The sequence below is a fragment of the Athene noctua genome, chromosome 1, assembly GCF_965140245.1.
Source record: "Athene noctua chromosome 1, bAthNoc1.hap1.1, whole genome shotgun sequence".
NCBI classification, from domain to species: domain Eukaryota; kingdom Metazoa; phylum Chordata; class Aves; order Strigiformes; family Strigidae; genus Athene; species Athene noctua.
Genome location: NC_134037.1, coordinates 75,098,931 through 75,121,244, shown reverse-complemented (window position 1 = coordinate 75,121,244; position 22,314 = coordinate 75,098,931). Strand labels below are relative to the sequence as shown.

At 35.6% G+C, this 22,314-nt stretch overlaps 1 protein-coding gene across 1 annotated transcript in view; it reads left to right on the top strand.

The window, feature by feature from the left end:
• ADGB (androglobin) overlaps positions 1–22,314 on the top strand; it is a 129,945-nt gene that overhangs the window by 86,331 nt on the left and 21,300 nt on the right. Inside the window, exons 22-27 of the mRNA XM_074899302.1 lie at positions 2,329–2,463; positions 4,726–4,819; positions 7,514–7,648; positions 7,836–7,989; positions 14,809–14,996; positions 16,600–16,784. Coding sequence (XP_074755403.1) covers positions 2,329–2,463; positions 4,726–4,819; positions 7,514–7,648; positions 7,836–7,989; positions 14,809–14,996; positions 16,600–16,784 — 891 coding nt within the window. The remainder of the gene's footprint in view (positions 1–2,328; positions 2,464–4,725; positions 4,820–7,513; positions 7,649–7,835; positions 7,990–14,808; positions 14,997–16,599; positions 16,785–22,314) is intronic.

Genomic DNA, 22,314 nt, shown 5'->3' with positions numbered 1-22,314 from the left:
TTATAGGCAGTTCACAGTTCTCTGGATATTATGAATGTTGTTGCTGGCAATACAAATACTGAAATACAACATAAGCCGTTGATTAAATGCAGATCATATTCTGGTCTTTTTAGACCTTAAAGTGCAGCTTCACTGAATATTACCGCTAAAGTCCTGTCCTTCCCCCCTTCCCATCTCAGAACATGTATTCCCACCATGAGCAGTTGCACAGATGCTAGGGAATCAGATCAGCTTGCTCATTTCACAGGAAGTAAAGTCAGGGGTAAAAAAAATAAAATAATTCATTCAGCAAGCTAATATGACTCACCATGCCACTATGTAATCTCTTTATACAGTATTTATTTTTCTGCACCTATTACAAGTTTCTCATATGAACTAAGAGGAGAGACTATTGTCAGAGACATACAACCTGACACTACTAAACTGCTTGCTTACCTGTCTGAAACTAGGTGCACATGGCACTGTCTTGCACCAGTTGGGTACTTTCTTGGGGAAGTTGTCCATTACTTGATTATTGATTAAGAAGCCACAAGAACAAGAGATGCTCAGATGAACCAGGGATAACATTAGATGTAGTTACAATTTTGCATATTACTGATTCAGGTTCAGTGTTAGGGTCTCCTTACTTGCCAGGTCAGTCTATGTAACTGTGTGATCATATAAAAAGTATACAAATTTTACAATATATTATTTTGCCTTATATGGGGAATGTTAGCTCTACAGCAGAGACCATTCTTCTGAGCTAAAACACCTACTGAAAATAGAAGTCTATTTTTTCCTTGAAAACTATGATTAGTGGGGTCAAAAGGCATAGCACAACATTTTGCCACCGGATTATTTAATTATAAAATAGACAAGCTTGTAGATGAGACAAATTAATTTTAAAATATGAGTTCCTTTGATGAATACATGGGAGAAGATAGGAGCAGACACTTCTCAGAGGTGCAGAGGTACAGGACACGTCTTAGAACATTTTAAATTCAAGTTGGATATTAGGAAAACATTTTTCACCATGAGACTAGTCAAAAATTGGAAGAGATTGCCCAGGGAGATTGTGGAGTCACCATCCCTGGAGACCAAAAATGGACTGGACATTTGCTCAAGACCTTAAGCAACCTGCTCTAAATTGATCGTGATTTGGATGGGGGATTGGACCAGATGATCTTCAGTGGTTCTCTCCAGCATGTCTTATTCTGTGATTATAAGCTTCTGTTTTATAAAAAGTGGTTGTGCCATTCATACTGTTGAGTTCTAATCTGTTGTCTGTTGAAGTGGGCTTGTGTAACCTTTCAGAGTCACTAAATATTAAAGAAGCTTTCTGGCATTTGGAAATGAGATGAGAATGAGGAATGATGCTTGGGAACACAGCCACATTTAACAATATTCAATAAAAGAGATTAGATTGAAATGTGTGATCTCCTGGCTGATGACAGCAATATCTTTCCTTAAGATAGGTTGTTGAATTTTTCAAGTGGATCTCTCTCTTTTCTCCTCCTTTTTGTTTGTTAGTACTTCTTTTGGAGCACTGTTTCCTTCCTCTCATTCTGTGTCACTGCCCTCATTATCTATCTGTTCAGTTCCAGACTGGGTCCCTGGACCTGCCTCCTTGTAGTGCTGCTCACACCCTCCCCCTAAACCCTGGTGCTGATGGCTCCCAGGATGCTAATTCTAGGCAAGGATGCTTAGAAAGAGCTCATTCCTAACCTGTCAGAACTCACTAATTTCTGTTCCACTTCAAAACTCCTTGGTAACAGAAAGTCAGTGTCAGATAAATGAACTCCTGCTTTATCATAGATCTTATCCTTATTCCATGGCTTCTTAGTGAAGGTTGAATACAATGTTTTGAATAATATTGGTGTTAAATTTGATACTTAATAAAATTATCAGATTGAGAGACAGAAGCACTTCATATCTTGTGAAGCTCTTTTAAGCTTTATTCAGAGTCAGACCTTAATGTATCAAATCTTCTTGGTTCATATCTGGAAGGATATTTTGGAATTATATTAGGAGACTTGATTTTAAAAGATGCACTGCAATAGCTGTCCATAAAGAGAAGTAAGAATTCAGTAATTTGGTATCTGTAGCTAGCATAGTAGTTGCACACTGACATGTGATTAGACAGTATATTTTGTTGATAAGAGCAAAATTTTAACAGCGATACTTTTGTCATAAATGGAAGTTTTATGCAGTAACCACTCTGTTTCTGGAATATAGCGCTCTCATTGGTTTGTGTTTGGGGTTTTTGTGGTGTTTTTTTTAACTTCATTGCAAGTAGCTACAGGACTTCCTGTTTTACTGATGTTACTCATTCTCCTGCTCTTCTTTCAGAGAGCTGTGAAAAGAATTCCCTTAGTAGTTGGCAGAACCGAACTCCCACTTCTGAAGAAGAAGCAGCAGCTCTTAAACTTCAAGCCGTCTGGAGAGGGACCTATGTTAGGAAAGTTCTGAACAGCAGAAAACCAGGTGTGTCTTTAAAAAAAAACAATTCATACTTCTTACTTATTCAAATATTTACTGTAAAAATTTTGTTACTAATTAATATCTACTGAATTAACTGAAATGCAATAGAATATTATAGTTGAATCTCTGATATCTTATAAAACTAAGAATAGTGCTCAAACTAATTACTCAATTAGCACGTATGATACTAAAAAGTAGAGGAAAGACACCTCCCCTAGATTTTCGCAGATATTAAACCGGAATTTCCATTAATGTAGATTTAGCTCAGAGCTGTGCTAAATTTATTTTTTTTTTTCTGGAGAGGTAAGTGAAGGTCACACAAGAACCTAAGCACCATACTGGATCATCATCAGAACACAGCATCAAAGCCTGATACTGTGCTCAAAAGATACTGTGCTGATAATACAGAGAAATCTTACATAGCTGTTGAAGACTTGTGTTACATTTCTTATTCAGCAACTCTGTTGTCTCAGCTGGAATATTGTATCCAAGTGCAATGTCCACAGTCCAAGGAGGAAGATAAGTAACAAATGAGAAATTCTGGGTGGAGTTGTAAGGATCAGGATTAAAGAAGGACCTTGTACTTGCAAACTGTTAGTTTGTAATTTAGGAAAAGGAAAATTAAGATTTACTTCACTGTAATCTCTAAGTACTCATATAAGAAAAGGAATTTGATAGCAACAAGGTCTTTAGTCAGAGATCCAAAGAGTTAACGTGAAAGTCTTTAGTGTGAGAGTCAAAGATTGTGAGTTGCATCCAGACACATTCAAACAAGAAAAAATGGCATTTATTTTTAAAAGGATAAGGTATTTATTGGAATAAACCAAGATTTCTCTTGTACTTTTAACTACTGAAAACTTTAAAATCAAACAAATACTCATAAAATTCAAAAAGAATGTAATTTATATATGGTGAAATAGTAATTAATATGTGAACAGGACTGTTAGACAGAAAGTCAGATCACAGTGATTCCTTCTAGCCTCAGTGTAGGAATGCCTGAGGATCATGACAAAGAAAAACTGCTGCATTGTGAAATACACATTCCTTCTTTAGTAAGTCATCCCCATTCTGCTGGAAGCTCCTTCTTGAATTACCGTCATTGCTGGGGTTGTTGCCCCTATGCATTTATCTCCACCAGATGGTCTTTTCAAGCTGTCGTTTGTACCTGAATCTACTCATCAGTAAATCTGGTGCTGCTTCTCTCCCAAACTATCACATGGAGCCCCATCTTGCTTAAGCTTTCCTACTAAGTAGCCTAGTGCCCTTCTATTTTTTTTATGAAGTGCCATGTAAATTAGGAATTTCCATAAACTTTCACTAGTATTTTTAATTCCTACAAATCCCAGAGCCCAGAAGCTGTTCTTTTGAAGTTTATAGATTTTTGTCATTTAAACACTATGTGAGTATCCCAACTCTGTTCTATTCTCTATAATGTCTGTCTTAACATCGTCTGGTTAATTAATTACCTTTAATTCTGGAATTTTCTTTACAGTGCTTCACTGTGTTGTTTGGGTTTTTTTCCCCAGTCATACTATTCTTCTCCTCCTTTCCCCCATTATCTATGATTTTTTCTCTTCTACTTGTCATTACAGTAAAGTGTTATTACTCCCCCCTCCTTTTTTTTTTAGTTTTCCCCTTCCTTTTCAGTCACTAATTGCTCATGCCATAAAGAAGGATTTCACCTAACTTTAGTCTTGAAAAGTTAGACAACAGATCTAAACTAGTTGCCTAGTCTTCAGCTGGATGCTGTGGATCTGTGGATCCTGTGTAGACACCTGGAGATGGTAACACATCCTGTCATCTGAAAGGTAACAAACGTGGCTGGGATGATTTATCCACTGGAGCTGCCTGATTATTTTCTTTTTAGCTACACAGATTGCCTAAGTACATACCTAACCCTTCATAATACCTGCAAAGAAAAGCTGCTGGGAGCTAATAATTTTCTGAGGACTGACATCACCTTCTATCACTACAACATGTTTCAGCGAAAAAAATGTAAATCAGAGAAAATATTGATCACATCATTTTTGCAGTTGGAGGAGGGCTGAAAAGTACAAGGTGATGATGAAGGAAATTTTCTCTGTCAAAGGAGAAATTAGTTTTCAGCTCACTGAGATTCTGTAAAATTCCAAATAAAAACGAATGATTCATAAGACCATTTACTTGTGAGAGTGGCATTTTTCACAAGTATTTGGCAGGTGTATATTTAGAACAATACAAAACTAGACGTTATATACATTTTCTAACTTATTTAATTATTTCCAGGTACTAAAGAATGTGCTAATGTCAAAGAAACCTTACAAAAATTGTGGACTGCAATTGAGTTAAATTTTGAACAGTATGCTGTAATGCTGTTAAGGTAATCATCTACTAAATTAAACTATTTTATTGTAGCCATAGAATTGCCATAAATTGCTGGTTCACAAATTAAATATGGTATGAGCATTACTAGTTTTAAGATTACAAAACTTCTTTTAAACTTACAAAACTTTGTTGGAAGGGTCAAGATGTTTTTAGTGAAGATATGCTATGCTTTATTCTGTGCGCTCTACATGAGTAAAACTGTAGCAAATCTAATCTTTAGGTATGTGTGTTACAGATTTTTTCCTACAGTTTAAGCAAGAATATGACCTTTCTCCTGTATTTCATTTTTTAATATCCTATAGGGTGTTTCATAATTATAAATCTGATACTGATTCCTTAATTAAACAGCTAACCAGTTGATTTAAAGAAGCATTTTGATTCATGCTATCTGTTAAGGAATCCTGGTTGACATTAGAAAGGGCATAACTATACTGTTTAATTGTACCACAGTTTATATTATCAGAGGATTTGTTTGTAGCACTTTCTTGAGGGGAAGGTAGATGTAGTTCTAGGTAGATAGTTTACCGGTTATTTAATTACAGCTGTTGCAAAATAGCTACTCTAATATCAAGTGTTCCTTAAGTCATTTGCGAGCATAACTCTCTCTGGGGATCACATACTTTCATGGAGTCATTTAAAAATCTCTCTGCAGTTGTTCACACAACTCATCTAACAGTAGATCAGTTCTGCCAAGGTTGAGTAATGAGAACTGGCAATAATTACCGACTATGGGTATAAATCCTCACTCCTTATAACCAGCAATTTGGAGATCACTCATACGGGGTATAATTTTATGTCACTTTTTAGTGTGTCTAGTCAGGATAACTATATCTTACAAAACCTTTGTACGGTGATGAGATCAGAGAAACTGCTTTGAAACCACAGCCTTGTTACAAATGTGAGACCTCAGTTTTAGATTTGCAACATTTCTAAATCAGCAAAGATCAAATGCAGGTTTTAGTCTACCTTCAGACTTTTAGAATTTATAGGCCTGATTCTTAGACATTGTCCCAGGAGATACATATGAACGTTAAAATCATGCTAATGTGATTTTGTTGTTTGTTTGGGTTTTTTTAACAGCTGACAGACTAGCATTTAATATAACAAGCTAACACCATGACCAGTAAAGTAACATGCAGGAATTTGGGAAAATTCATTATTAGGGTAAAAATCTTCCTATTCTCTAACCCCAGACTTACTGGAGGCTAGAAGCAGTACTATTTTACAACACAAACACCAGTTTAAAATGCCCTAAAGCAGCTTAGTTTCTGCTAGGGTTGCCACCTGTTTCTCATTATACATCCCATGTAAACTTATCTGTGTTTGTCCCTCCTATAATTTTCAATGAATTAAAAATTTGAGGTTTCTGAGGGACTTTTTCTGTCTCTGTGTGTGCTTATTATCAGTAGTGGAAAGAACATTTGCAAAGCTTCATGGACTAAGATTTAAAACTGTTCTGTGATGTTCTATGATGATCCGCTCTGTGACTCACCTTAATTAAGGTGAGTCAAGGTCAGCTATTATCATTGCTAAAAAAATGAATGTGGAGATTGTTTCTGTAATTTCAATTACTGTCTAGGAATAACAGAACATCAAAGTATCATTGCCCATATTTTGTGGATAAAACTTTTGCAGTTGAACAACTTGAACACATTAATAGAAAAGACATTAATTGAACACTTTGACATAGAAAAGAAGACAGGTTTACATAAACCATATAAAACAGACTTTGAATTAGAGCAATTAAAAGATCACCAAAAAAGAGATATTGTTTACTTACTGCAGAAAGCAGGTAGTAAAAGAATAATATAAGACAGAGGGAGTGGGAAGGAGAAGGATATCCTTTCCTTCACTTCTATGTAGGCATATTTTTGCTCATAATCTTCAGAGAAAATCACTGGATGGAGCCAAAAGATAGAGGAAGACTTTCTATCTTTATTCTGCCCTTCACCTTGCCCATCTCTTCACATAACAGTAAATTTTGTATGTGGGTCTTCACATTGCTTCATCCAGAGGAACATTAATTTTTTATATGCATATGATAAATAAAAATTCACGGTGCCAGTTAGATGCCAGTGAGGTTAGCTCTAATTTTGTAGAACTTCATAATACCTGAGAGTCTTACAAATAACTCCTGAATTTACATTCTTAGGTTTCTTCCTTTGTGAAAGGAATGTCTTTAATCCAATGTCTTTGAATTTATTTGGTTTTGCTTTTATTCCTTTCTTGTTCCAAAAAGTTTTAAGAGGAAATAAAGGGGGTTTTAATTTCCTAATGATGCCACATCTTCAAGATGACAGTTTAATATCAAGAAATGGAAGTTATTATGATATTTATTTAAAAAACAAAACCAAAAACAAACAACAAAAAACCCCACCAAAAAGTAAAGTTTTGTAGAAACCATAATGTTTTGGGCTATTAGAAGCAGCTGTACTTATGGATAGACTGACTGATACAAATATTTTTATGTAAGTATTGGCCTTTACAGGCCATTAGCTCTAAAAGAGCTGATCCCTACCTCTTTTATTATTTTTTGAGAAGGATCAGCTGCAAGAGAAACATTAGTAACACATTTTATATAACCATTTACACATGAAGCAGTGTTCTTCGTGATTAGCATAAGTTAAAGTCAAGATATATATGCCCTCCTGATTAGATTTAAATATTTATCTTGTTTTCTGCTTTCCAGAGAAATGTTTAAAAGAAACTGTAAGTCAATTGAAAAGTTTCCTTGCTATGAAGATGAACGGTGTAAGATCTCTTTCGCTGACTATGATGTAATGTATGCTGATCAGCCACCAAATGTGTGGTTTGTGGTTTTCAGGTGAGTTTCATACGTAACTCTTATGGGGGAAGTAGTATTGATACACTGTTTTTTTATTAACCTGCTTTAAAAATGTAATTTTATGGAAGTCTACTTGCGTGAAATTCTAATGTATACTTTCACTTCATGTTACACAAATAATTTTATTTGTAAAAGTAATTTTAATATAATTTGATTTTTTTCTTAGAGAAATATTTCTTGTTCCAGAAGACATGCTTATAGTGCCAAAGGCATATACCACTATCCCTTCCTGTAGACTTCATGTTGTTAATAATGACACACTGGAGGAAATGCCGTATGTCCTTTTCAAAGTCGCACCTCGTGTTTATGCCAAAAATAAGGTAAATGCAAAGAGTGGTTGTGAAAAGTATAATTTTTTAAAATAACAATTGCCTATATTCTGTGGACATTTTCAACTATGTCATAATGTTCTGCTTAGAAGTGCACACTTCTTTATTAGCAAGTTTGAACAGAGTCTAACACTGATCTGCTTTTGTGCTAAATCTTTAACAGTGAAGGCCTAGACTTAATTTTCTTTGATATTTTTTTACTGTCTCTAAATGGAGGAATGTCATCCAACTTCCTTGTGCTGTGCTACTCAGTGGCATCTGACAGAACAACCTTCAAGATTCAGAGGTCAAACTAAGAATAGGGTTTGAATAGCCTTTTATAAGTCATGCTTACAATAATTAACATGCATCTTCACATGCTGATGATAATTGCAGCATTGATGCCCAGTACTGTTTTAGATATGCTCCCCCTCAAAGCCTGTGTATTATTTCAGAACCATTAATGTAAATTGCTTCTGAAAAATAACTATATTGTTACATAATTATCACAGCTTCCTCTCCTCCTGCCTTTTCATCTTTAGACTAAAGACAGCAGTTTGCTCGGTCTTTCCTTGTAAGTTACATGTTCTACACTTTTGATTGCTCTTTCCTCTGGACTCTTTCCAATTGCTGTTAGTTTTTTCTTGTTTATCATGCACAACACCAAGAACAGTAAACTGCACCAAGGATTACCTTGTGGCCATACAAATGATGAGTAAGAAACAATTAGTTTACAGGTATTGTGGGCTATGCTTCTGCTTATATATCCAGCTGTGATGCCTGCCCTATTTTGCAACATCATTGTTGACTCATATACTTTTGTAACCCTAGGTGCTTTCCTGAAGAATTTAATTTTATATTTTATTATTCTTGTCAAAATATAGTTTATTTCGCTACCAATTTTAGTGTTATATTTTCAGACCATTTCCCTAGTTTAAAATAACCTTAATTCCTTTTTTCTCTTCCTCTAAAGATACATCCTTCTTAGCCTTGTGGTATCAGATAATTAAACATATACCTTCTCCATTCCACCATCCACATTACTAATAAAAATATAGAATGGATTCAGGTTCAGGTTAGTCTTTGAGATCTTACTGACACATCCTGCTTTTCCAAAAGGAGCCATGAATATGTGCTTTCTGGATGTGATTGTCCAACAGACACCCTAGTTTCTTCATTCTGACAGCATTTCCTGAGACTTAAAAGAATGATCAAAGAGACAGTGTCAGGCGTCTCCTTCATTCCCATAGTGTGCTTCCCTGTAGAAGGAAGCTTGATTGGTTTGATACAACTTGGTTTTTGCAGTCTTTTTGCTATGTTGAGGGCATTGCAAGGTGTTCGTTTTATTAGTTATTTCATGTTTTCAGCCATTGGAGTCATGCTGACTGATAATTTTCTAGACGCTTTTGTCCATCTAAAAAACCCACAGCGTTGCAGTTGTATAGTTCTTCATCAGTTATCAAACATGATTTAAAAGTTTTATGATTGTTTTAATGTGTTATCTATTTATCCTTCAGAGGGTTCAGAAGTTCATCAGACTTAACTAATCCGAGCCCTTAATTTATCTATATAATCATTTACTACTTCTCTTCCTATTCTGGCCTGCCTCTTACCTCTTTAATATTACCCCTAATATTAGCTATGCTAGCCACATGTTGACAGTTGACCTTTTAGTGAAGACACTTTCGTCGTTTCGCCTTCTCAGTCTCTCTGTCAATAATAAGGAATTGATGTCAGTTATGGTCTAACATTGTTGTGGCAGGTGCACCCACCCAATGAAAGCTGAGCTTTTTGGCTGCTGAAGCGTAGCAGCTCCTGATTACCTTTGCTCTTGGGGCTTCATGGTAGTTGGGCCTTTGGCCAAAGGGAGTCGCTATTGACTACAGGTCAGATTTGGCCCGGGAATAAATGGAGTCCCCTGGGGGAGCCTTTTGGAGCTTGTCCCCTGGAGCAGCAGCTGTGGTCAAGGACTCTCCCCTTGGGTCAGGACGCTGCCCAAGGAAACTCCTTGAGGTGACTTGGGTCAGGACGCTGCCCTGAGCCAGTCCTTGAGGTTGAGAGCCCTCACTTGTTAGGTGAGTGACAGAACATTTTGGTTTGTCATTAAACCCTGGGAAGTTGTTCTGTTCTCTTCTCACAGACATTCGAACCTGTAATTTGTGGAGGGCTAGTTAATTGTGTAATAATAAATTTTTAATTTTTGGTGGTTGCTTGTTTATTTGAGAGCCTCCATAACAATTGTAGGAGTAATTTTCTTGTCTTTCTTTTGTAATTTCCAATTTCATCAGACTTTTTTTTTTCTTTCACTGGAACAAACTTGCCTTATCTAGTGTATATAGTGAATATTAGCTGAATGTGACAGATAAGGACTGCTACTGCTTGAAGAATATGCTTTAAAAAGGAGGGTTGCAGACAAGCTCTTCAAGCTCTTAAAACTAATTTGGGATCCCCAGAGATGGGGTGTGGATTCCACCAAGCAGGAAAATTAAGTTTGGAATCCAACAGTGGCAAGTGGCAGGATGCAAAAAGAAATCTCAGTGGTGAACACTACCTAGTGCTTTTCAGGGAAGTGGAGGGTTGTTGGAAAGAACAATCACAACTTCAGATTCATTTCAGATCTCATCTCAACATCTGTCCTGCTTAGCAGGATACAGCTGTCTAGTTCTGCCTTGTAACACAGGTTTTCCATTTCCCTGATTTTACTAATTCTTTCTCAGACCTCCTTCCATTTAACGTCTTTATTGAATAAAGATGTCCAAAACTGTACACAATATTCCAAATCTGATTTTACCAACACTTTGTGTAATACAGTGGGTTTAATGTTGGAAATTCTTGTTTCTCTATGCACTATCCCACCTGGTATATTCCATAATGATTCTATGATAATTTCTTTTCATGGGTACAGCATGATAGCCTCAGTGATTCTGTCATTAATGAAAATGGCCCTTTTTGATTTTCCTGTCCTTCCTAATTGCAGAAGCCCCCACTTGAAGGAGACGTTTTTGTTATTATTCTCTAAACTCATGATAATATTTTATAACATTAAATGTGGTTAATATCAGTAAAAGGTTATTTTGGTTTAAGAGTATTAAAACAGAATTGTGCATGTATCCTGTATTTTTCTGCTTGTTCTTAATGCATTTCTTAATCACTGCTACTTAGTCTGTCAGTAAGAATATAACCTTATACTGTAAAATTTAGCTCATTTTCTTCCTATTTGTAAATGGCTTGTTAATGTTTCAGTGGAACAGCAAAAGCTATTGAAAGCTTTATTGATGTTTTGACAAGACATTGACAAGACATCTGTGTGATGGTTTAGGCCTTGCCAGGACCGGAGACTGTGTTGCTGTTGTCCCTACCCCACCCTCAGGCCAGACAAGCTGGAAGTGAGGCATGAACCCCGGGGTTGAAATAAGGAGAAATTTAATACAACAATGTAATAAATAACAATCTGAACAACAACAATAACAACAACAATAAACAGTAGTAACAATAAATAAGACAAAAGTTATACAGAGAAATACCGCAGTGAACACACCCAGCCCGCCACGCGTGCTTCCCTGGACCAAAGCCATAAAAGAAAAAGCTTCCCGCGCTGCCGCACTGGACCTGACTTCAGCATGGTATTGAATAACCCGGCTGGAGATCCCTTCCGCCTGCTGGGGAAACTTAAACCTATCCTAGCTGAACCAGGACAATCTGTTACCTTTCTTTTTAACTATATTTTGTAAAAAATATTCAATAGTGTAGTACATCGAACAACAAATTACACAGTATGCCTGAATTCCCAAATGCCAATATTATAACAGAAAAAGTCCTTCTTTTTTTCCTTTTTCTTTTTTCTTTTTTATTTTTTTTCATTTTTTTCTTTTTTCTTTTTTCTTTTTTCTTTTTTTTCTTTTTCTTTTTTTTTTTTTTTAATAAACCTACCAGTTAGTTGTTCTGCTTCAAAACTATGAATCAGCAATTTCCAGCAGAGCTAAAAAGAATTCCTATCAACACATACTGTTATTCTGCTGCAGAGACACTCCTGGAACACTAATGTGTTCATTTCAGAATGACTGATAATAAGGATGAAATCTGCACACTAGCAAAAATATCTGTCTTCTTTCTGCAGACCTTACAGTCTAGAGAGAAACTGGCTACTTGCTTTGCATTATTTGGATTTTTTTGTCAATAAATTTTCTTCTTCCATTGTAATTGTTTCTGCTGCTGGATACAGTTGTTGGGGTTTTTTTAATTCTACTCACTATTATTCACAATCTTTTGAACAGGTTGTAGCAAAGTATAGAGGTAAGCATTCCTCAAGCTTCTGCTGGCCAACAAAGATAAGAGGTGAAGGAATCAATGTATTTAGTCTAGAAACAATGTATTTAGTCTAGAAAATAGAAGTCTGTTTGAGCAAGGACACTGATCACTCATTTGTCTTGACATAGGAGAACATAACAAATCATCCTACTTTACCAAAAAAACCTTAGTTTAGGTGGTATATTAGAAAACAACACTTTCTGATTCTAGACACAGTAAATTGTAACAAGATACCTAAGTAGGTAATGAAACCTCTTAAAGTTGGGTTTTTTTAAGAAAGAGACATAAATCTGTTGGGGTTGTCTAGATCTATTTGCTTATTTCTCACTAGTGACTGATGATTACTCAGTGTTCCTACCAGCCTCAAAATGCAGTTACTGTGCTTTCTAATTGCTTATAGTATTCAGAAATTGCCCACTCAAACAATTTTTTAATCTTGTCTAAGCTTTCTGCATATTTATAACGAACATTAAGATTGTAGAAACTTATCTTTATAAACAGGTATACAACAGAAAGTTGCACACCATGCACACCATGCACACCATGCTGTCAGAAAGCACTTGAATATCTGGCTAAATCCTTCTCAGATTCCAAGTATACTTGTTAAGAACAGTGGGACTTTAACTATATGCTTAACTAGATATTTAAATAAGTGAGTTCTCCTGAATCATAGCTTTGAATAGTTGCTATTACTTTGTAGTGATTAAAGGCTGTAAAGTGCCTTACAGTTACAATTGCACTAATTGAAATTGTGAATTATTTCTTTTACTTGCATTCTAAATATTCAGTAGTCCTGAAGTCACAACCCTGCATTATTGGATAGTCCTGAAATCACAGCCCTATTTATTATAAGAAATTTTTAACAAAGCTTTTTTTCTGGTAAATATTGATTTCTTTTAGCTGTAATTTAGCAGAAGACTGCTGAAAGAGAAAAGCTTTCAAAGAATTTTCATCTGGACTACTTCTGGAGTGGAACATATTTAATGTTTGAAATAGCAAGTTGGGAGGGCTGTCTTAGAGAATTTGAAGAAGGGACTTAATTCCGTGTTCCCCTGTTACACTGCAACTGGCCATTGCACTCATTATATCTCTTTATCCTGACACTGTCTTTCAAGTAGTCAATTCATATTGCCTTCTTTTTTTCCAAATACAAAATGAAATCAATTTTTGAAACCTTTTAAATTATATTCTGGTTTCCCATATTCCTCTTCTCAGGATTCATAAAGAATAGATGAATCTGTATCAGGTTTATTAATTGTGTGTTGCAATTTTTATTAAATTTTAATTTGATTTTTCTGATGCTAGAAATATTTTTTCTTAAATCAACATCTTCATAAAATTAATATCCTGGCATTTAATGCTATCCTTGCAATGACATCATTAGAAGTAGGGGCTATATTAATTTAACCTCAGATTTGAAGACAGTGAATCTGATCTCTAAATTTCCATGCAGCAAATTGTATTCACCCATACTTTCACACTGCCTTCAGCATGAAGGGACATTTTTAAATCTCTGGTTTATCAGTGAATGCGGAAATTTTCATGTTTATATTTTATTTTTATCTAATTTTGCTTTTATATGTGTGAGGACTGCTAGCTTTTGCTAATGTTTTGGGCATTAATTAGTTTCCTTATCTTCAGCTGTGGCCACCTTTGGAGTTACAAGTATCTATAATCTCAAAATTGTTGCACAGATTTCAAATACATCAACATTTTACAGTACATATCTTTCTTACATCTGGGATACAGGCCAGATGTTTCCCAGCAATAGTAGAGTAAAGGCTTGATGTGGTTGTCTCAGAGGTTAAAGTTCTTTGCTTATGCAGTGTTTTACTCTTTCTTCATTGTATCTACTGCTGCTACTACTACTACTGCTATCGTCGCTGCTACCCCCACATATAGTTTTGGTCAAGTAGCAAGAGGGAAAAAATATTTTGTACCAAATGAAAAGAATTTTATTGATACTATTGCTAGTGATTTTACAAGAAAAAAAAATGGTAACCCAGAGCCCAGATATGTATAGAAGTGTTTATTCTGAGAGCTATTTGCATAGTTGTATGATGTACAAAGTAATAAAATACACTGAATAAATATGTTTCATTGAACTTTAGTCATGAGAAGACTTTTCAGACTAGAGTACTGCACATGCTTAAAAAAAAAGAGTAGGAACTCATTAATATTTGTTAAATTAGACTTTATGAAACAACTTAGAATCATCAAATAAGTTGGTTAGAAAGTGACCTCAGGAGTATGATTGCACCTACCCCTAAAAATACTTGCCAGTTTTGAAGTTAGATGAGATTATATTTGACTTGCTATGTAACTTTTTGACAAATATAAATTCTGGTAACAAGAGATGACTCAGAAGTTAGACTATAATAGAACTATAAACTTCTTGCTTATGAAGGACATCTTATTGTATTAATAAGTGCAACATGGACGAAAAGTGTGTTGCATGTAGTCATAGAGTGCATTCTGAGTAGTGTTATTTCCAAGTAAAAGTGACTTGTTTTCTCCTTTCAGAAGGGATATACATTTATGGCTGAAGCACGTACTGGCAACCTACCTGTTGCAGCTGGAAGATGGAGGCTCCGTCTCATCAGTTCTCGTAGTCCACTCCCATTTCTGTCTCGTGAGGTTGTAAATAATGCTTATTCTACTAAAGAAATTAAAGATTATTACATACCCAATGACAAGCATGTAATGTTCAGGTAAATATTGAGAGACGAATGATTAAATTCTGCTTTTTATATGGACCATTCCTGACAGAAGAGCATGGTCTTTCCTCTTTCTTAGAAAGGGCAGGTATTAAAGCAAATGTCTCAATTTTATGGGCCGTCAATGTGCAATATCAAATTTAACATTTTATTTTTGAAAGTGTTATTTTCTTAAATACTGCCACTGCTTAATGAAGAACAGGTATGAAGTATACAGACCTTAACTTTAAAATCATAATGACAGTATTTTGCATTTCTGTAAGCTTGATCTTGAAATGTTATCCCTATGTCAGTTACTAAAATTCCATAGTACTTTTGGGGATTAAATATGTATTAAAATCAAAATTTTGCAGGTGGAGAGGAGACATAAAGTTTAATATATTTTTTCAGCTATTCTGATAAAGCTTTAAACATTACAGAAAGAATACTTTCTTTCCTGATAAAACAGACCAATTTCTGCCTTGCAGTGTTGGCAGAAAGAAAATACATATTTTATTTTAGCATGGTGGTTCTTTTAGGAGAACATATTTAATAAAAATGTGATTATTTACTTTTTATTAATCCCTTTTTAATTGATTAAAATTTATTAAAATCAGTTTATGCTGGCTGAGTTTGAGTTCAGAACTGACTCCTACTAAATCACTAATGTTTCCACACGAAGGACTACACAGTGTACTAAAACAGGCCCCATGCTGATTACACATACATATTTTGAAGGTTAATTCTAGAACATTATGCTTGATCCCTGACAATTTGTACCAGTATTTCAAATCAATGGATTTTTCTTAGGATAGAGGCCCATTCAACAGAAGAAAACAATTCCAATATAAATAAAGAAAGCATGTAATGGAAATAAAACAAATGCACTTAAATTCTGTAAACTCTCTCTTTCTTGATGAGTGTTTTTTCTTTTCCTGTCCTCTGATGTTGCCAAACTTTAAAAAATCTTATTTTAAAATATTTATATATTTTGAGCTCCAAATGGGCGAGGTCAAGGGGATGGAGTTTTTCTGTGTTGTTGTTGTTGTTTTCTTGCTCGCATGGTGAGATTAGTCTAACAATTTGGATTTATGGACAACAAGCAAATAATATATAGAGTTACAAGGCACAACAAAACTATTTTTAAAATTTTGTCCTAGACTCTAATTCTACAGTCTTTTAATTCCTCAGTCTTTTAAGTTAACCAGAGTAGCAGCTGCTATCAAATGGAATAACTCTACCCTTTTGAAAGCAAATATTTTTTTTCTTTTGCTCAGTCACTTTTTACTTGAAACAGTTCCCTAATCTGAGTAACCATGTTTTTAAAAAAATACTAGTAAAGCAGTGGGGAAAATGTCTATCTGGACATTTGATAAGACAGTGAAAAAAAGAAAGACGTGGCGAGACCACCCCTTTTTGCAGCAGCAGCGGTTACTTTGATCATGGATTCACTGCACTTCACTACAAGAAGTTTAGCCCACCAGATTGCACAAAAACAGTTGTCTACAAACTCAATTTTAAGTGTTCACTTCCCGGTGAGCCCATTTAGGTACTTTCCTAAGAAAGAATGATCTGATATAGCTGGTTATAACGCTATAATTTTTTTCTTCCTCTTTAGGTATTCAGTTCAAGTCACAGCATCACATGTTGCTACAGTGCAGGTACAAACCTCTAAACCAGATGTATTCATTAAACTACAAGTCCTAGATAATGAGGAAGAAATTGTGAGCGTCACTGGAAAGGGCCATGCCGTCATCCCTGCTTTTAATTTCTTGAGAAATGAAACGCTTTTGAGTTCCCACTGTAAGTATTGTATTCTATATTTGATTATTCACTGAGGGATATACATTCTTACAGTAACTTTAGGTAATGACAGAAAATATTATTTTTTACTTTTTCCATGAATCCCTAATTACTTTGTGACTGAGTGAAATCAGTTACATTTTTGAGCAATGAACAGGAGTCCTTGGTCCTCATCAATGAGAAAGGGTACCAAAAGGATTAATTGAAATAAGGTGTCCAGCCTTATTTTCTTCTGCCTTTTGGTCTTTTTTTTATAACTGAGTACAGAGTTTTGTGGATAACTGAAGTAGCTTCTCAGTTCTAAAGTTTGCTTGCCTTGTCCTTGAGAATTGAGATATGTTTTATTTTCAAGATCTTGCCTTTATTGTTTTGATCTTAAATCTAAAACGAGTTTTGGCTGTTACAAAACTGACACCCAGACCATGAGACACAGTAGCTAATTCCCAGATTACACTGACCATTATGGTTTAAATGCCCCATCCTGAGTACCACTCCTTTTAGCAGAAGCACACGTTTTATTGGCTTCTTATCCATCGTATGAGCCCAGAGTGCAAGGCAAAAGACTCTTGAATAAATAATGTAATATTTATCCTTAAGAAAATCTCTCCATATTTGGCTCTGTCTCTGCTAACAGCTTCACAATGATATTCATGGAAATAGAAGACACTGAAGGAAGAGCTACTTGCCCCAGACTTTCAAAGTTGGCATAAAAGGCATCAGTAACCATTATACTATTATACTGTGGTCAGTTCTGCATGATAGCAACTGAAGAAATACTGAGAAAAAGTTATACCTTATGGGAACACTTGAATTTAAACAAAATTTCCTTTGAAAAAAAATTTATTTATACCTTACTCATTTTTGGCTGAGCAATTGAATCTGAGGAGTTTATTTGCTCAAAGTTTTTGTTTTGTTTTGTTTTGATTTATTTTATTGCCATTCATTACCTTGCAGTCTTGTTAGCTCCGCTCCTGTTAAAGATGAGAACCAGCGGGTATTCAAAGGTCACCTTTCATAAGTATGCTAAAATTCATGTATGTTCTCAAAAGTACTTTGAAACTAGTGATAGTACCTAACAGAAATCCAGCTGGCATCAGTTAAAACTGACTCTCTGTAGTCCAGCAAACTAACATTCTGAATCTACTGTATGCCTAAGCCTGGCAGCATATAAATATTGGGAGAAGGGGCAAGGAAGTAAAGAAAATGAAGTCAAACTAACTCTTTTCAGTGGTGCCCAGTGACAACACAAGAGGCAATGGGCACAAACTGAAATACAGAAAATATAATTCAGTCATTAGAAAAAACGATTTGTAGGGAGGAGGTGCTGTTTGGTTTGGGTTGGTTTGTTTCATTTTTACTCTCAGGGTATTAAACAGTGGAACAGGTTGTGCAGAAAGGTTTTGAAATCTTCATCCTTGGAGACAATCAAAACCCAACTGGACATGGCCACGAGCAACCTGCCCTAGCTGACCCTGCTTTTAGCAATGGAATTGAACTAAATGATCTCCAGAGGTATCTTCCAGTCTCTGCCAGGATGACTCAGTTTCCCGTGATCCTGTGATACCCATTAGTGGTTAAGGCTTATGGTGGCTTTTTTTCTTAATGATACACAAATAATCCAGTTTCCTTAGATGTGCTGTCCAACTAAGGCAGTATTCAACTACAAATGAACTTAGTAGAGACAGCCTTCAGCTTGAGATGGTAGCAACGTTCTGCCATCACCCCCCTCTGATGTAGCACAATACCTTCCTGCACACTCTAGAGGGCAGAATTAGGTTATCCAGACATCCTCTTTCATGCTTCACTTCCAGGCTCTCAGAAGGTAAGAGTTCCGCCAAACTCGGTACTCAAGAGGTCCTGTCAGACAATACTAGCTGCTTGCTACTGGCATTTTTATTGTTTGATAAAATTGGGGCTGGACTACTAAAGAAGCTAAAACAAAACTGGAATGAAAATTTTGTCATCTAAAAGTATGCTTGGCCAGTTGATTGACATTTGATTTTGAACTAGTGTTTAGAAACAATAAATACAGTTGAATGAGGTACGTAATGCTTAGGCATATATTCAACAATTGTCCCAGTAGTGCTCAGGTATTTTTTAACAAAAATTAAGTACCATCTACCTGCATCCACTACACTTATATGTAATAGATTTTAGATGCTACTGTTGTGCCATTTTAACTGATTTCACAATCTTCATTTGTTTCTCTGTTTTCTATACACTTCACTTCTTAAGCTATTTCCATTTTATTTGTAAGATCATATACTATTTTGAATTTTTTGTTATCTCTATGGGTTAGAGATAACAAATGGGTTTCATTTTGAATATGCTTCAGAAGCATTACAAGTTTGCTTAAACAGAGCAGTTGTTTATAAGCAAACAAGTCAGCTACTGTACTCTCCATTGACACCAGTACAGATCAGTGTTGTAAGATACTAAAGTCTTCAGTCCTTTTATGAAGACTTTTAAACAATAAATCTTCTGTAAATCAATCAGTTTCTGCCTGTTTGAGCATATTCAGAACCTGAGGCAAAGACAAATTGTTCAAATACTGGATTATTGCTTGCTAAAGCCAAAAATAGCATTGTATTTCACGTGCTCACCTCCACTATTTTGAATTGTGAAGCTTTCTAAAACAATCCTTTAGAAAAATGTTTTATCTACATTTCTAATGCTGTGTGGGAAAAAGAATTAATTTAATCATGTTTATGAAACATCTTGATTTCTATCTCAACTATACATTGTTATTACCAGAAATGCAAAATTAAATAATATGGAGACTATGCTCTGAAAGTGTTATTCATCAGATGGCAATGTTGTGGTTTTAAAGGAAGTCCTGGAGAAACTGTCATGATTCTGTCTGAGCTACCAAAATAATTAATAGCTATTTTTGGTTAGTGTTTTTGGGAATGGATTAGTAAACTTGATAGTAGACTGGTGAAAATAGAAGCAGGAAAGCTATAAGATAGAGTAGGTTAGGGTCAGCATCACAATACTTGAAATAAATTGCCAAGTTACCCTCAGTAAAGTGAAACTTTCAGGAAACCATCTTGTTGGCAAAGATCATAGTCTGAAGACTGAAATAAGTTAAATGATACAATCAGATGAAAAAATAAGAGAAATGGGTTCCAACAGATGCTGGAAGGGAGAGGATGGATCATAATAGCTGAGGGACATCTTGTCTTGCCAGACTAGCAGGGGGCATAGATGAGAACTTCACAAAATATCCTCAGAAATCAGACACACACATCAAGTTTCTCTTATTCTTATGTGCTGTGATACAAATAATTTCTGCTAATTTAAAATTATTTTAATCCACTGTGAATCATTCAATGAAATATCTGTTATATTAACCTTATTGAAAATAGGAAGCTTGTCGTATCAGGTTTCTATTCAGTAGTGGAGCCTGTAAGAAAGGTGTTAGGATTTTAGACTGTGTTTGAAGGTGAAATGAATGTTCTGATGCCATTTGAGTGTGTGTGAGTAGATAGAGAGCTGTCATTTGGAAGGAATGACTGTGAAGCTGTCACTGTTTATTGGGTTTTCTGCTATTATTTTACAATACTAGACCAAGTGGCCTTAACATTGAAATTCTTTTCCTGTATATATATGCATCCTGTATATCACAAAGAAGACATTTTGTGTAAGTGTTGCAAATCTTTCAGAGCATCAACACTAAATGAAAAGATTATGAAATGTACTCAGTATAACCAATATCACAGTATCATCCAAACTGCTGAGTGTCTGTAGGTGCAATTTATGGCATTGTAAAAACATGTTTCTTTGCTATTGTCAAAAATGTTAGGCAATTATAGCCTGTACAATAACAATATAGGAACCTCCATAAATACTGATGCCAAGTTCAGTGTGGATTTGTACAATTGATACTCAATACAGCAAGATTCATACTGTCAGTGTCTAGTTGTTTGCTTTAGAAGTGTGTTTTCACAGAACAGGAATAATCTGAAACCACTGCTATGCCATCATCACCAAACCTGTTAGTTAAGCAAAACACAATCCTCACATTTGAGACCTGTTCGGTATCATACATATTCTGCCTCTCATAGAATTGATCGCTGTGTAACCAGAAGTACTCTTAAGTGACATTATTGTGCAAGCTTCACGGATAGAACATTATCCCCCTTTCCCACCCACAGCCTGTTAATTCATCTCCAGTCACAGCTGTTTTCAAAAACTACATTAAACCAATTGATTCTGAATATATTTAGCTCTTCTGAGATGTAGCAGATTACTTGGACTTTGAACATTTGCATGCCAATAAAGGGGTTACATACTGATACATTGCATGCACAACTTGTTTTGTTGATAGAAGCACAGCAGTCCTGTAAGCACAGACAGGCAAGTGAATGCTTTTAAACCTTTTATTTTCCATACTAGCAGTCTGATACAATCCAGTTTCAAAGTATCAAAATCTCCTTCAGATATTTGTTGGAAGCTGGAACCAAGGTATTTAGGAGTTCCCTTCTAGTCAGAGCTTTGCTTAGAAAAAACAAGACTGAATCTTTCACGTATATAGTAAGGAAAGTAATTTTGTGTCACAGCACCACCTGGTGACAATTGGTAGAACTATCATTTTGGATGTCTGCATTTTTGGGAACTTTTCTGTCATCTTTCCAGCAAGAAAAGCAGAAAGAGTCTTATAGAGGGTTCCACCATTATGAGCTGAATTCTCTTCATGGCAAGATCATCCTCTGGGCAAACCATTATAAAATGTTTCAGTACTTAAGGTCTTCAGGTTTAGGAGGAAGAGAAGAGGAGCATAATGAGACATTCATGAAAGCTAATTATAGTCTAAGCAATACAGCCACCCTTGAAACCCATCTACCTTGATAGGTAGAGATAGGCTCCTTCAGAGGCAGTTCACAGCTCCTAAAGCCCAGACACCAGACTTCCTCCAAAGGAGCTCACCTCTCTGTTGCCTACAAAAGGGAGTGCATTTAGTTGGCCTTACAGATTTAAAGCTACCTTTTTATAAATTACTTGCATTGTCCCTTGATAACAGTGCTCAGGCAAGCACTGAAGATCCTTTCTGACTAGAAACTTTCATGTAAATATTGCAAATAGTACCCTAAAGGCAAGTGACCCAACTGGAAAATGTCTGTATGTAGTTATTCTTCCATTTGGAATCCAAATTGTTTCTTTGAAGCAGGTTTTCACACAGATGTAAAAGAACATGGAAGATTCCAGTCTCTGGATAATGTTCCTTCTTCATCCAATTGCACTTCTGTTGAGTGAAAGCCTCGTGATTTTGGTTCCCTCTGATGAAAGACTTGGTAACCTAACCACTATGAGTTATGTCTCCTCTCACCTTCACAGCATGGGAAGCTAACAGATACCTGGAAAGCTCAGCAAGCTCTATTTGAGTGAGAATCTACTGCACAGAGACAGGCTTGCTTAGGCATATCCCCATGGAGTTGCATCACTCTAAAAAATAACTCAGAAGAAACCAAGTATTGTCTTCCTTCAAGTTTCTCTCACAGGCCTCCTTACCATGGGGACAGCAACGGGG